Here is a 12,926-nt window from a genome sequence, read left to right as displayed (position 1 = left end):
CCATAGCCTTGACTAGATGGACCTTTGTTGTCAAAGTAATGTCTTTGCTTTTAAATATGCTATCTAGGTTGGTCATAACTTTTCTTCCAAGGAGTAAGCGTCTTTTAATTTCATGGTTGCAGTCACCACCTGCAGTAATTTTGGAGCCCCCGAAAATAAAGTCTGATACTGTTTCCACTGTTTCCCTATCTATTTCCCATGAAGTGATGGGACCAGATGCCATGATCTTCGTTCTCTGAATGTTGAGCTTTAAGCCAACTTTTTCACTCTCCTCTTTCACTTTCATCAAGAGGCTTTTTAGCTCCTCTTCATTTTCTGCCATGAGGGTGGTGTCATCTGCATATCTTAGGTTACTGATATTTCTCCCAGAAACCTTGATTCCAGCTTGTGTTTCTTCCACCCCAGCATTTCTCATGATGTACTCTGCATATAAGTTAAATAAGCAGGGTGACAACATACAGCCTTGACGTACTCCTTTTCCTATTTGGAACCAGTCTGTTGTTCCATGTGCAGTTCTAACTGTTGCTTCCTGGGCTGCATATACGTTTCTGAATTCTTAGAATCAAAATAAACAAAGTTTTCCCCATATAAAGCAGGTGTTTGCTATTTCAAATGCACTGGCAATGAGCAATCTAGTGAGCACCATGAAAAACCAGAGAAACATGGACTCACAAAAGGGAAATAAGAATTTTCCATGAACTAATATTAACATCATGGAAAATTGTGATTAAATAGAAAATTCAAAGCAACAATTGGAAGAAACTCAACAAGTTATAGTAAAACTGATAAAGGCACTTTAATAAGCTCAGGGATAAAAATAATAATGAACATAAAAGAAACATCCAAAAAGATGAAAACTCTTAGACATGACCAAGCAGAAATTCTGGAGCTGAACAACTCAATAAATGAGACAAAATGTGCCTTAGAAAACACTGGAAGTAAAGGATGCATTATGGATGTGAGGAACAGTGAGCTGAAAGGTAGAGTGATTTAGGAGAAGTGAAGACAGAACTAAGATTTTTAATGAGGATAGTCTGTGAGAAACATCTGACTCCATCAGAAGAGGTAAGAAAAATAATGTGTTCTCCAGTAGCTCAGATGGTAAAGCCTCTGTCTACAATGTGGGATACCTGGGTTCGATCCCTGGGTCGGGAAGATCCTCTGGAGAAGGAAATGGCAACCCACTCCAGTATTCTTGTCTTGAAAATCCCATGGACGGAGTTGCCTGATAGGCTACAGTCCACAGGGTCACAAAGATTCGGACATGACTTAGCGACTTCACTTTAACTTTATCCCAGAAGAAAAAGAATAAAAAGGGAGAGAAAGGAACAGAGATTATTTATAGAGATAATAGAATTTTCCAAGCTTGGGGAAGGAACTATAGGTACAAGTCCACAAAGCTATCATAATAGGACACTTAAATGTCTCAGTGCAAAAGACCTACTCCAAGACAGACATATTAAAGCTGTTGAAAGTCAATGACAAAGAAAGAATATTAAATATAACCTACAAAGGTACCTTTACGAGGGTATCAGCAGATTTCATGGGAGAAACTCCACAGGACGAAAGAGAATGGAATGACTTTCTCAAAATATTGAAAGATAATAAATGTCAGCCAAGAATACTCTATTCAGCAAGGTTAAACTTCAGGTAGGTGTGTGTGTGTGTGTGTGTGTGTGTGTGTGTGATTAGCTGTTGTCTGACTCTTTACAACCCCACGGTCTGGACTGTAGCCCACCAGACTCCTCTGCCCTTGGGATGTTCCAGGCAAGAATACTGAGTGGGTTGCCATTTCCTCCTCCAGGGTATCTTCTGGACCCAGGGATAGAACCCTTGTCTCCTGAATCTTCTGTATTGCAAGCGGATTCTTTACCCCTGAGCTTTTGGGGAAGCCTCTATCTTTCAGATAGGAAAGCAAAATAAAGGCTTCTGCAGACGAACTAAAACTGGGAACTTAGCATCACTAGAATGCTTTATAAGAAATGTTGATTCCTCCAGTTCCATTCTTCTTTATCAAGATTGCTTTGGCTATACGAGGTAATCAACCTGCCTGACTTCAGGCTCTACTACAAAGCCACATTCATCAAGACAGTATGGTACTGGCACAAAGACAGAAATATAGATCAATGGAACACAATAGAAAGCCCAGAGATAAATCCACACACCTATGGACACCTTATCTTTGACAAAGGAGGCAAGAATATACAATGGATTAAAGACAATCTCTTTAACAAGTAGTGCTGGGAAAACTGGTCAACCACTTGTTAAAGAATGAAACTAAAAAATTTCTGACACCATACACAAAAATAAACTCAAAATGGATTAAATATCTAAACGTAAGATGAGAAACTATAAAACTCCTCGAGGAGAACATAGGCAAAACACTCTCCGACATAAATCACAGCAGGATCCTCTATGACCCACCTCCCAGAATATTGGAAATAAAAGCAAAAATAAACAAATGGGACCTAATTAAACTTAAAAGCTTCTGCATAACAGAGGAAACTATAAGCAAGGTGAAAAGACAGCCTTCGGAATGGGAGAAAATAATAGCAAATGAAGCAACTGACAAGCAACTAATCTCAAAAATATACAAGCAACTCCTGCAGCTCAGTTCCAGAAAAAAGAAAAAAAAAAAAAAGATCCAAGCAAAAACATGGGCCAAAGAACTAAATAGATATTTCTCCAGAGAAGACATACGGATGGCTTACAAACACATGAAAAGATGCTCAATATCACTCATTATCAGAGAAATGCAAATCAAGACCACAATGAGGTACCGTTTCACACCAGTCAGAATGGCTGTGATCCAAAAGTCTACAAGCAATAAATGCTGGAGAGCATGTGGAGAAAAGGGAACCCTCTTACACTGTTAGTGGGAACGCAAACTAGTACAGCCACTATGGAGAAGGGTGAGGAGATTCCTTAAAAAACTGGAAATAGAACTGCCTTATGACCCAGCAATCCCACTGCTGGGCATACACACTGAGGAAACCAGAACTGAAAGAGACACGTGTACCCCAATGTTCATCGCAGCACTGTTTATAATAGCCAGCACATGGAAGCAAACTATGTCCATCAGCAGATGAATGGATAAGAAAGCTGTGGTACATATACACAATGGAGTATTACTCAGCCATCAGAAAGAATACATTTGAATCAGGTTGAATGAGGTGGATGAAACTGGAGCCTATTATACAGAGTGAAGTAAGCCAGAAAGAAAAACACCAATACAGTATACTAACACATATATATGGAATTGAGAAAGATGGTAACAATAACCCCGTATGTGAGACAGCAAAAGAGACGCAGATGTGCAGAACAGACATTTTGACTCTGTGGGTAAGGGCGAGGGCTGGATGATTTGGGAGAATGGCATTGAAACATGTATAATATCTTACAAGAAATGAATTGCCAGTCTAGTTTTGATGCAGGATACTGGATGCTTGGGGCTGGTGCACTGGGATAACCCAGAGGGATGGTATGGGGAGGGAGATGGGAAGGGGGTTCAGGAGTGGGAACTTATGTACATCTGTGGCAGATTCATGTTGATGTATGGCAAAACCAATACAGTATTGCAAAGTAAAAAATAAACTAATTTAAAAAAAAAGAAAATAAAAGAAATGTCGAAATGTTCTCTTTTACCTTGAATGACACAAAACTATGCCTAAGGTGACAGAATCAGAAAAATTGCAACTCTATATTAAAATGAGTTGTTTAAAATTACCATGTAAATTTTAGAGGGAAAAATCATTAAAATAACTATAACTTCTTCAGTTTGGTAATTGAGTCACAATGTGGAAAGGAATATTTTCCGGTACCACTTGGTACAAAAGAATGAAATGGATCTGCACTACTATGCTAGTATACAAAAATAAACTGAATACAGATTAAAAACTTAGATTTGAGACCTTAAACATTGAAAATCATAGAACAAAACATGGGCTGTACCTCTTTGACATTAAAATTATAAATACATTTGTGGATGCATCTCTTCAGTCAATGAAAAGGTAAAAGCAAGCAAAGGGAATTACATCAGACTAAAAAGCTTTGAAAAAGTGAAGGACACCACCAACAAAATTAAAAGGCAACCTTCTCATGGGGAAATGTATTTGCAAATTATATTCCCAAAGAAGAATTTTTTTTTTTATCAAAAAATACAAAGAATTCAATCAACTCAATACAAAAAAGCAACCATATTAAAACAATTAGCAGGGGATCCTCAATGGACTGTTTTCCAAGGAAGGCATCAGATTTGTCAACGGGCAAGTGAAAAGAGGCCCAAAATCATTAATCACCAAAGGAATGGACACCAAAGCCACTATTTAAACAAGAGATACACTTCCCATGGTTAGAATGTTGTGCTGTGCTTAGTTGCTCATTCATGTCCAATTCTTTGCAACCCTTGGGGAGTGTGTAGCTCACCAGGCTTCTCTTTCCATGGGATTTTCCGGGCAAGAATACTGGAAATTGCCATTTCTTCCTCCAGGGACAGATAGAATGGCTACTATCAAAGAGAAAAAAAATAAACACGTGTTGGTGAGGACCACATTGGACCAGGAAAGGATACCCAAGTTTCACAATTTTTTCTCAAACCCGTGTATCTCCTCTCTGTATCTCTTATAAATACATTTGTCATTGGATTTTGAGTCCACCTGTATAATCTAAGTTGATCTCACTAAAAGTCCTCAATTATACCTGTAAGAGGTTCCCCCCCCCCCCCCCCCACCAAATAAGGTCACATTCACAGGTATGAGGGGTTAGGATGTAGACATATCTTGGTGAGGGCCCACCATTCAATCCACTATGTTATGTTCAGTAAAAACTTTTTACTGAAACAGGCTGTGACTACAATTTGTTCTGTGATAAAGTGAAGAGGAACTAAAAAGCCTCTTGATGAAAGTGAAAGGGGAGAGTGAAAAAGTTGGCTTAAAGCTCAACATTCAGAAAACGAAGATCATGGCATCCGGTCCCATCCCTTCTTGGGAAATAGAGGGGTAAACAGTGGAAAAGGTGTCAGACTTTATTTTTTGGGGCTCCAAAATCACTGCAGATGGTGACTGCAGCCAGGAAATTAAAAGACGCTTACTCCTTCAAAGAAAAGTTATGACCAACCTAGATAGCATATTCAAAAGCACAGACATTACTCTGCCGACTAAGGTCCGTCTAGTCAAGGCTATGGTTTTTCCTGTGGTCATGTATGGATGTGAGAGTTAGACTGTGAAGAAGGCTGAGCGCCAAAGAATTGATGCTTTTGAACTGTGGTGTTGGAGAAGACTCTTGAGAGTTCCTTGGACTGCAAGGAGATCCAACCAGTCCATTCTGAAGGAGATCAGCCCTGGGATTTCTTTGGAAGGAATGATGCTAAAGCTGAAACTCCAGTACTTTGGCCACCTCATGCAAAGAGTTGACTCATTGGAAAAGATTCTGATGCTGGGAGGGATTGGGGCTAGGAGGAGAATGGGACGACAGAGGATGAGATGGCTGGATGGCATCACCGACTCAATGGACGTGAATCTGAGTGAACTCTGGGAGTTGGTGATGGACAGGGAGGCCTGGCGTGCTGTGACTCATGGGGTCGCAAAGAGTCGGACACGACTGAGCGACTGAACTGAACTGAACTGAACAGTGTTCTGAATCTTGATTTCGAGTGGAAATCCAGACAAAGGGAGTAAGTAAACCAGAGACAAAACTGCAAAATAGAAAGAATATAAAAATATAGCCCCTATACTGTTAATGGGTTTCACTTGTGTGTGTGTGTGTGTGTGTGTGTGTGTGTGTGCTCAGTTGTGTTCAGCTGTTTGTGACCTCATGAACTGTAGCCCAGCAGTCTCCTCTGTCCATGGAATTTTCCAGGAAAGAATATTAGAATGGGTTGTGTTGACTAAAAAATACAGTCACAACCTGAAAGTAGAGAGTTACTTTATTTGTGGGACTGTCCCCAGCCTTGGAGACAGCATCTCAGTAGCTCTGAGAAAACTGCTCCAAGGAGAAAGGAGGGGGAGTCAGGCTATACACCTTTGCAACAAAGTGAGCAGGCAGGCTGAACATCAAAGTCAGTTATCAAATTAAGGAGTTGAGCCTTCTCTGCATGGGAAGATGTAAGCCTCTGGACTCACTGAATTCATTCCTTTCATATGCACCTTGGCTATCTTGGGCCAAATCCTGTTTCCTTGTTCTTCTTAAGGAGGGGAAAATGTGGCAAATGGTTGCTTCTTGCATTCCCCCACTGGGGGTGTGGTAGCTCCTGCTGGATTGTAGTCTTAGGAGTCCACCCCCCGCCATTCCACATTTGGAGGCCAGAGATAGCTGATGGCTGTGACATTTCTTGTTTATTGATATGGCAGGAGATGTTTTCATTTTACAGTTGCCATTTCCTACTCCCAGGAGTCTTTCTGACTCAGTGATGGAACTCAAGTCTCTTGCATCTCCTGCACTGGCAGGTGGGTTCTTTATCACTGAGCCATCTGTTCCCAAACAGCTGCTCACTGTGTCAGTGTGTGACAGCAGGCAGGTGGCTAAGGATGAACAGAGAAATTGGGGCAGGGCCAGATGGCAGGAAATCCCATGTCACATAAACAGTGAGGATCATAGGCAGACAAGGGAAAATAAGAACCTTCAGATGGACAGAAAGCCACATGTTCTGGGTGATAACGGTTCTGTAACAACCTAGAGGGGTGGTATGGGGTGGGAGATAGGAAGGAGTTTCAAGAGGAGGGGATATATATATATATAGATATATATATATATACTTGTGGCTGATTCATGTTGATGTTTGGCAGAAAACAACAAAATTCTGTAAAGCAATTATCTTTCAATTAAAAAGCAAATGTTTGGAAAAATGATATATTCCAAACTATGGTGCTGGAGAAGATTCTTGAGAGTCCCTTAGATAGTAAGGAGATAAAACCAATCAATCCTAAAGGAAATCAACCCTGAATATACATTGGAAGGACTGATGCTGGAGCTGAAAATCCAATACTTTAGCCAGCTGATGAGAAGAACTGACTCATTGGAAAAGACCCTGATGCTGGGAAAGATTGAGGACAGGAGGAGAAGGGGGCAGCAGAGGATGAGATGGTTAGATAGCATCACTGACTTGATAGACATGAATTTGAGCAATTTCCAGTGATAATGAAGGACAGAGGATCTTGGCAGGCTGCAGTCCATGGGATCACAAAGATTTGGACACAATTTAGTGGCTGAACAACAACAATTCTGTGGGTGATTTAAATATATACCTAAATATGTCATGTAACAAATCTTTTAAAAGAGGAGTAAATAACTGCTCTAAATTATAGTTAAATCTGATTTGTCAAACATCACATGAAGCCAAAGATTACACATGGTTTTGTAGCAAACAATACAACTCTTTTGTTGAAGAGGAATTACCAATATTCTGGATATATCAGGAGCTATTGATCCTTGTGCTAGGTAGTTATTCTACCTATAGGAGTCCAGAATGGTGGTGGCTAAAAGACAAGGAAGGGAAAAGCCTGTGAAAAAAGAACAAAGGAAGGTCCAAGGACCAGAGTGAGGACCTCAGGTAGAACAAATAGTGCTCCTGGCTAGCCCAATTTACATAAGAGAGGCCCAGGTGGAGAAAAAAGACATATAAAAAGAGGAGCCAAAGGGCCCCGGGGTCTCTCTCCCACACGCTGGGGAACTCTGCTCTTTGTGTCTTTGGGTCGACATGCCCTCATGCCTTGAGGATGGATTTTCCTGCTATTTTCTAAATTAACTAGAGCTGTAACATGGAGCTGTAACACTGATTTGTCTAAGAGCTATAACATGGTCTGTTTGAAACCTGAGAGCTATAACATGGTCTGTCCAAGACCTGAGAGCTGTGACACACCAAGGGCTTTAATGTCCGTCACTCCAAATCTTTGTAGTGACAAGACAGAACCGAGGAGCCTGATACTTGGAACAAGACAATAATTTAGAAGTCCATGGAAACTAGTCAAAATAGGTTCCTCCTTTTCAGGCTAGAAAATGCTAACTGAAGGTTAGGATAAAGTGCAAGGAAGTTAGACCTCTGGGAGGCTGGAGAATTCATAAGAAGTAATACAAACTAGACAGAGGATGAGATGGCTGGATGCCATCACTGACTCGATGGATGTGAGTCTGAGTGAACTCCACGAGTTGGTGATGGACAGGGAGGCCTGGCGTGCTGCGACTCATGGCATTGCAAAGAGTCGTACACGACTGAGCGACTGATCTGAATACAAACTAGATTCAACTGATATCCAACCTTGTCTCCTGGGAACAGATTCTCAGCAGGAAAAATTTATTCTGTTTCTAGTGTCCCAAAGGGAAGTGATGTGTTCTGAGATCAGAGTAACAAAGGAAACAGTGCCTAATGAGCAGACATAAGGAACTGTAAATATCTCCTTTGTTACCGTCCCTGTAGATGTAGAACCTTGAGCTGCACAGGACATGGTTGATGCTTTTGGAGTAAAAATTCAGGCTGAGGTACCTTCCTGGCAACAGAGCTTCAGTTTTCACTATCAACCATCCAGGGAGGAATTTGCATATCCACACAGATTTTCCTCTCATAGACCCCATCTAGGTGAGTCTATAGTTTAATAGGTAGTTCAGGAAAGATTCAGAGAGAATGGAGGTGGACAACTTTTATTTTATTTTTTAATTTTTAAACTTTAAATTTATTTATTTTAATTGGAGGCTAATTACTTTACAATATTGTATTGGTTTTGCCATACATCAACATGAGTCCACCATGGGTATACACATGTTCCCCATCCTGAACCCCCCTCCCACCTCCCTCCCCGTATCATCCGTCTGGGTCATCCCAGTGCACCAGCCCTAAGCATCCTGGATCCTGCATCGAACCTGGACTGGCAATTCATTTCTTATATGATATTTGAAATCACTTGAGAGCTAAGTCTAGTACAGACTCAAGATATTTGCCGTGCTTGTTTGGTAGGTTGGCTAATTAATTTATAGTTCATTTTTAAATATGTTAAAAAGAGAAATGTCTGATGGACTCAGAAACATGCATCCTTGTTGATGATTAAGTGATGGAAATGGAAGTCCAGTTGGATGAGAATGAGGAAGGAAGTGGGAGCATAAAGTGTTCCAGTAAAATTAGAGGATATTAAAGGAGTTTCCTAGATAATGGGAGTAAGAAAAGTAGATTTAGAGGCATGTGCAGTGAACTAAAGACATTTTTTAAAGATGTGATGCATTAAAGCACGTTCTGCATTAGTTAGAAAGGTATATTCCCATGGAGGTAGATACTATCTTGCAACAGAGACATACATTTCACAGCACATTCTCTCATGTTGGATAATCACATGAAAAAATATGGATTTAATATGAAAACAGTTATGCTACTGAGCTTTAATTTGTAAGACTTCTTTAGGAATAAGTGGGAAAGCAATGGAGAAATTTGTGAGACAGAAGAAAAAAAATCAGTTAAATCTCATCACCAATGATAATCATTCACTTAATAACATGAAAGGACTATGCTAAGCTTTTTACATACATTTGCCTACCGATGTAGAAGGATGGACACCACTTTTCCCACTGAGTAAGGATATTAATGTTTAGAATGGATCTATAGTTTTTCTTAAGTTTATACGGCTAACATGTGTTAGACCTGCAGTTCAGATGCTGGTTTTCTGATTCAGTTTTTTTGTATTGAAGATCATGTAGAAAAGTCTTTCCTGGAGGAGGGAATGGAAACCTTCTCCAGTATTCTTGTCTGGAGAATTCCATGGGCAGAGGAGCTGGGTGGGCTACAGTCCTTTTACCAATTATGTTTTAAAACTTAATTTATTGTTGAACTTTGCATATTTTCTGTTGCTAATATTTCTAACATAACAATGGTTTCTAATAATTTTTAATCATTTTCAAACAATAATCAATTGTTGTTAGTTTTCTAGTGTAATGTTCAACCAGTAGGATGTTTCTTTTTCCTCCTTTGACTGCGATTTTAACAGAAAAAGAATAAAAGCTTTTACATTATAAAGCACTATAAAACATGTTTTGACAGCATAAAGATAACGACTCATTTTTCTTTTGATAAATTGCTGTAGGCTGATTCACTAGGTATTCTGGGCATGAAGGAGATAAAACTGGGGTTGGAATGCTGCTGCTACTAAGGAAGCTTTGTCATCACAGTCTCTCAGGGACCAACTGAGCTGATTAGATCTTGATTTGTAGATGAAGGGGTTCAGCATGGGGGTGACCGTGGTATATATAACTGAGGTCATTAGACTTGGCCTAGAAGATGAAATGCCTGCAAAACTGAGGTATACATAATCCAAGACGTGTGCTCTAAAATAAGGCAACCAGGAAGAGATATGACCCATGGGTGATCCTTGTTTTCCTCCCCATGTCCTATTCTTCTTTGTCATATTTTGAACTGCTTTTTAGATTGATCTTTTAATACAGAGCACAAAATGCTCACATTAAAATGAAGTCCCACAGGAGGCTCACCAACAACAACTTAGGTACTGTTTCTACATTCTCTAGGGTAAAGATGTTTTGATGTTGACAACTTGCTTTGTATTATTCATTTCCTAATCATTGTGGCTGGAGTTGAGAACTAGGGAGTGATGGGGCTTCCCTGGTGGCTCAATGGTAAAGAATCTGCTTGCAATGCAGGAGCCTCGGGTTCAATCTCTGAATTAGGAGGATCCCTTGGAGAAGGAAATAGCAACCTACTCCAGTATTCTTGCCTGGGAAATCCCATGAACAGAGGAGCCTTGGGCTACAGTCCATAGAGTCACAAAGAGTCAGACAGGACTGAAGCAACTTAGCATGGACACACAGGGAGTAATAAGCCCAGTAAGTAATCAAGTGCTCTATTTGTGTGAGAGTGTGTTGTGGGGAATGAACAGTTCTCTGGGCAATGGTACTTAAGTTTATCTACTCCAAAATGTGACCTGTAAGAGACAGACACGACAGTATTACACAGAAGATGAAAATAAGGATCTGTTTCTATCCAAAGGAATCATTTTAAATTTTAAAACAAAAGTGTGAAAGGAAGAACATGTGCATGAGGGACTCTTTGTGCCTTTCAGTTTCGGCAGCAGCAGGGAGGTCATCAGCATCATTTGACGTCATTTCCCTTACTCCCCTTGTTCATTCCCCTGAACACTTTGGCTTCCTTTGAGCCTTGACTATTTGAAACAAGTCCCACCCTCAGTGACTTTGCGCTGACTCTTTCCCCAACAGGGCACTCTCCTCTCCCAGATAATATAATATCTTGCTTTGTCTTCCATCAGATCTCTGTTCAAATTTTTCCTTGTTTGAGGTCTCCCTGAGCTCCCAGTAAATCATAACACCTCCACTCTATCTTATAAGTCAAAGTAGCTAAGTAGTGTCTGACTCTTGTGACCCCATGGTCTTGCGACCCCAGAGGACCCTCCAGGCTCCTTTGTCCATGGGATTCTCCAGGCAAGAATACTGGAGTGGGTTGCCATTTCCTTCTCCAAGGGATCTTCCTGACCCAAGAATCAAACCCATGTCTCCTGCATTGCAGGCCGAATCTTTACCAATTGAGCTACGAGGGAAGCCCCTGTCTTATACCTGCTTTGTTTTTCCATTTACTCTATTTTATAGAGTGAATATTTTCCACAGCATCTTTCACTATAAGACATGGCAACGTGTTTTTGTATTTGTTAATTTATATTTTTATTCACTATTGGACTGTAGGGAGTTTTGTTCTTAGCATCCTACACATTCACCCCAGAAGATAGTAAGTATTCAACATAAATTCCTCAAATGTGTGGAAGAATTTTGCATTTAAACAGGGTAATACATGAGCTGTTGGTCAAAAGCCTGAGTGTGAAACAGGAATTTCTAATCACAGATGTCACAGAAGATACCTTGAATACTACAGAAACGTGTAATTTTCAGTTTTTCACTATGTTAAAGCCCACACGTGCAAAAATTAATCATGTTCTTTGTTTCCTAATAGTGACCACCAAAGTATGGTACCAGGCAACAAAACACAAATTTCAGAATTTATTCTTCTGGGATTTTCAGAGGAATCAGCACTGCAGTCTGTCATATTTGGTTTTTTCCTCTCCATGTATCTGATCACTGTGTTTGGAAACCTGCTCATCATCCAGGCCGTCAACTCAAATCCCCACCTCCACACCCCCATGTACTTCTTCCTCTCCAACCTGTCCTTTGTAGACATCTGTTTCATCTCTACCACCATCCCCAAAATGCTGGTGAATATAAAAACACAAAACAAAGTCATTTCCTATGAAGACTGCTTCGCTCAGATATATTTTTTCCTACTATTTGTACAATTGGATGACTTTCTCCTGACCGTCATGTCCTATGACCGGTATGTTGCTATCTGTCACCCCCTGCACTACACAGTCATCATGAATGTCAGGCTGTGTGCACTGCTGATTCTGGTGTCCTGGATGATAGGTGCCCTGAATTCCTTGTTACAAACTTTGCTGGCCCTGCGCCTGTCTTTTTGTACAGTCTTGGAAATCCCCCACTTCTTCTGTGAATTCAAAGAGGTGATCCAACTTGCCTGTTCTGACACCTTTCTAAATAAAACCATGATGTACTTTGCAGTTGGGCTGTTGGGTGGTGGTCCATTCGCTGGGATATGTTACTCATACTCTAGGATAGTTTCCTCCATACATAGAATCTCATCAGCTCAAGGGAAGTACAAAGCATTTTCCACCTGTGCATCTCATCTCTCAGGTGTCTCCTTATTTTATTGTACAGTCTTAGGGGTGTACTTTACCCCTGCTGTTACCCAGAATTCACATTCAAGTGTAACAGCCTCGGTGATGTACACTGTGGTCACACCCATGCTGAACCCCTTCATCTACAGTCTGAGGAATAAAGACATAAAGAAGGCTCTGAGAAAATTCTTTAGGATGGCAACTATATTAGAACCAATTGTCTTGAGGCAGAAGAAGTGTTGA

At 40.4% G+C, this 12,926-nt stretch overlaps 1 protein-coding gene across 1 annotated transcript; it reads left to right on the top strand.

The window, feature by feature from the left end:
* Positions 1-11,960: 11,960 nt before the first annotated feature.
* On the top strand, positions 11,961-12,926 carry LOC128050462 (olfactory receptor 7A17-like). The gene has a single exon (XM_052642711.1). It carries the CDS (start codon positions 11,961-11,963, stop codon positions 12,924-12,926), a length of 966 nt encoding a protein of 321 aa, XP_052498671.1.

The sequence above is a fragment of the Budorcas taxicolor genome, chromosome 7, assembly GCF_023091745.1.
Source record: "Budorcas taxicolor isolate Tak-1 chromosome 7, Takin1.1, whole genome shotgun sequence".
Classification (NCBI taxonomy): domain Eukaryota; kingdom Metazoa; phylum Chordata; class Mammalia; order Artiodactyla; family Bovidae; genus Budorcas; species Budorcas taxicolor.
The sequence above is the reverse complement of the archived record's forward strand: the minus strand, read 5'-3'. Positions and strand labels throughout refer to the sequence as shown.

Coding starts and splice junctions, on each gene's coding strand:
- LOC128050462 (XM_052642711.1), top strand. CDS start 11,961: ATGGTACCAGGCAACAAAACACAAATTTCAGAATTTATTCTTCTGGGA.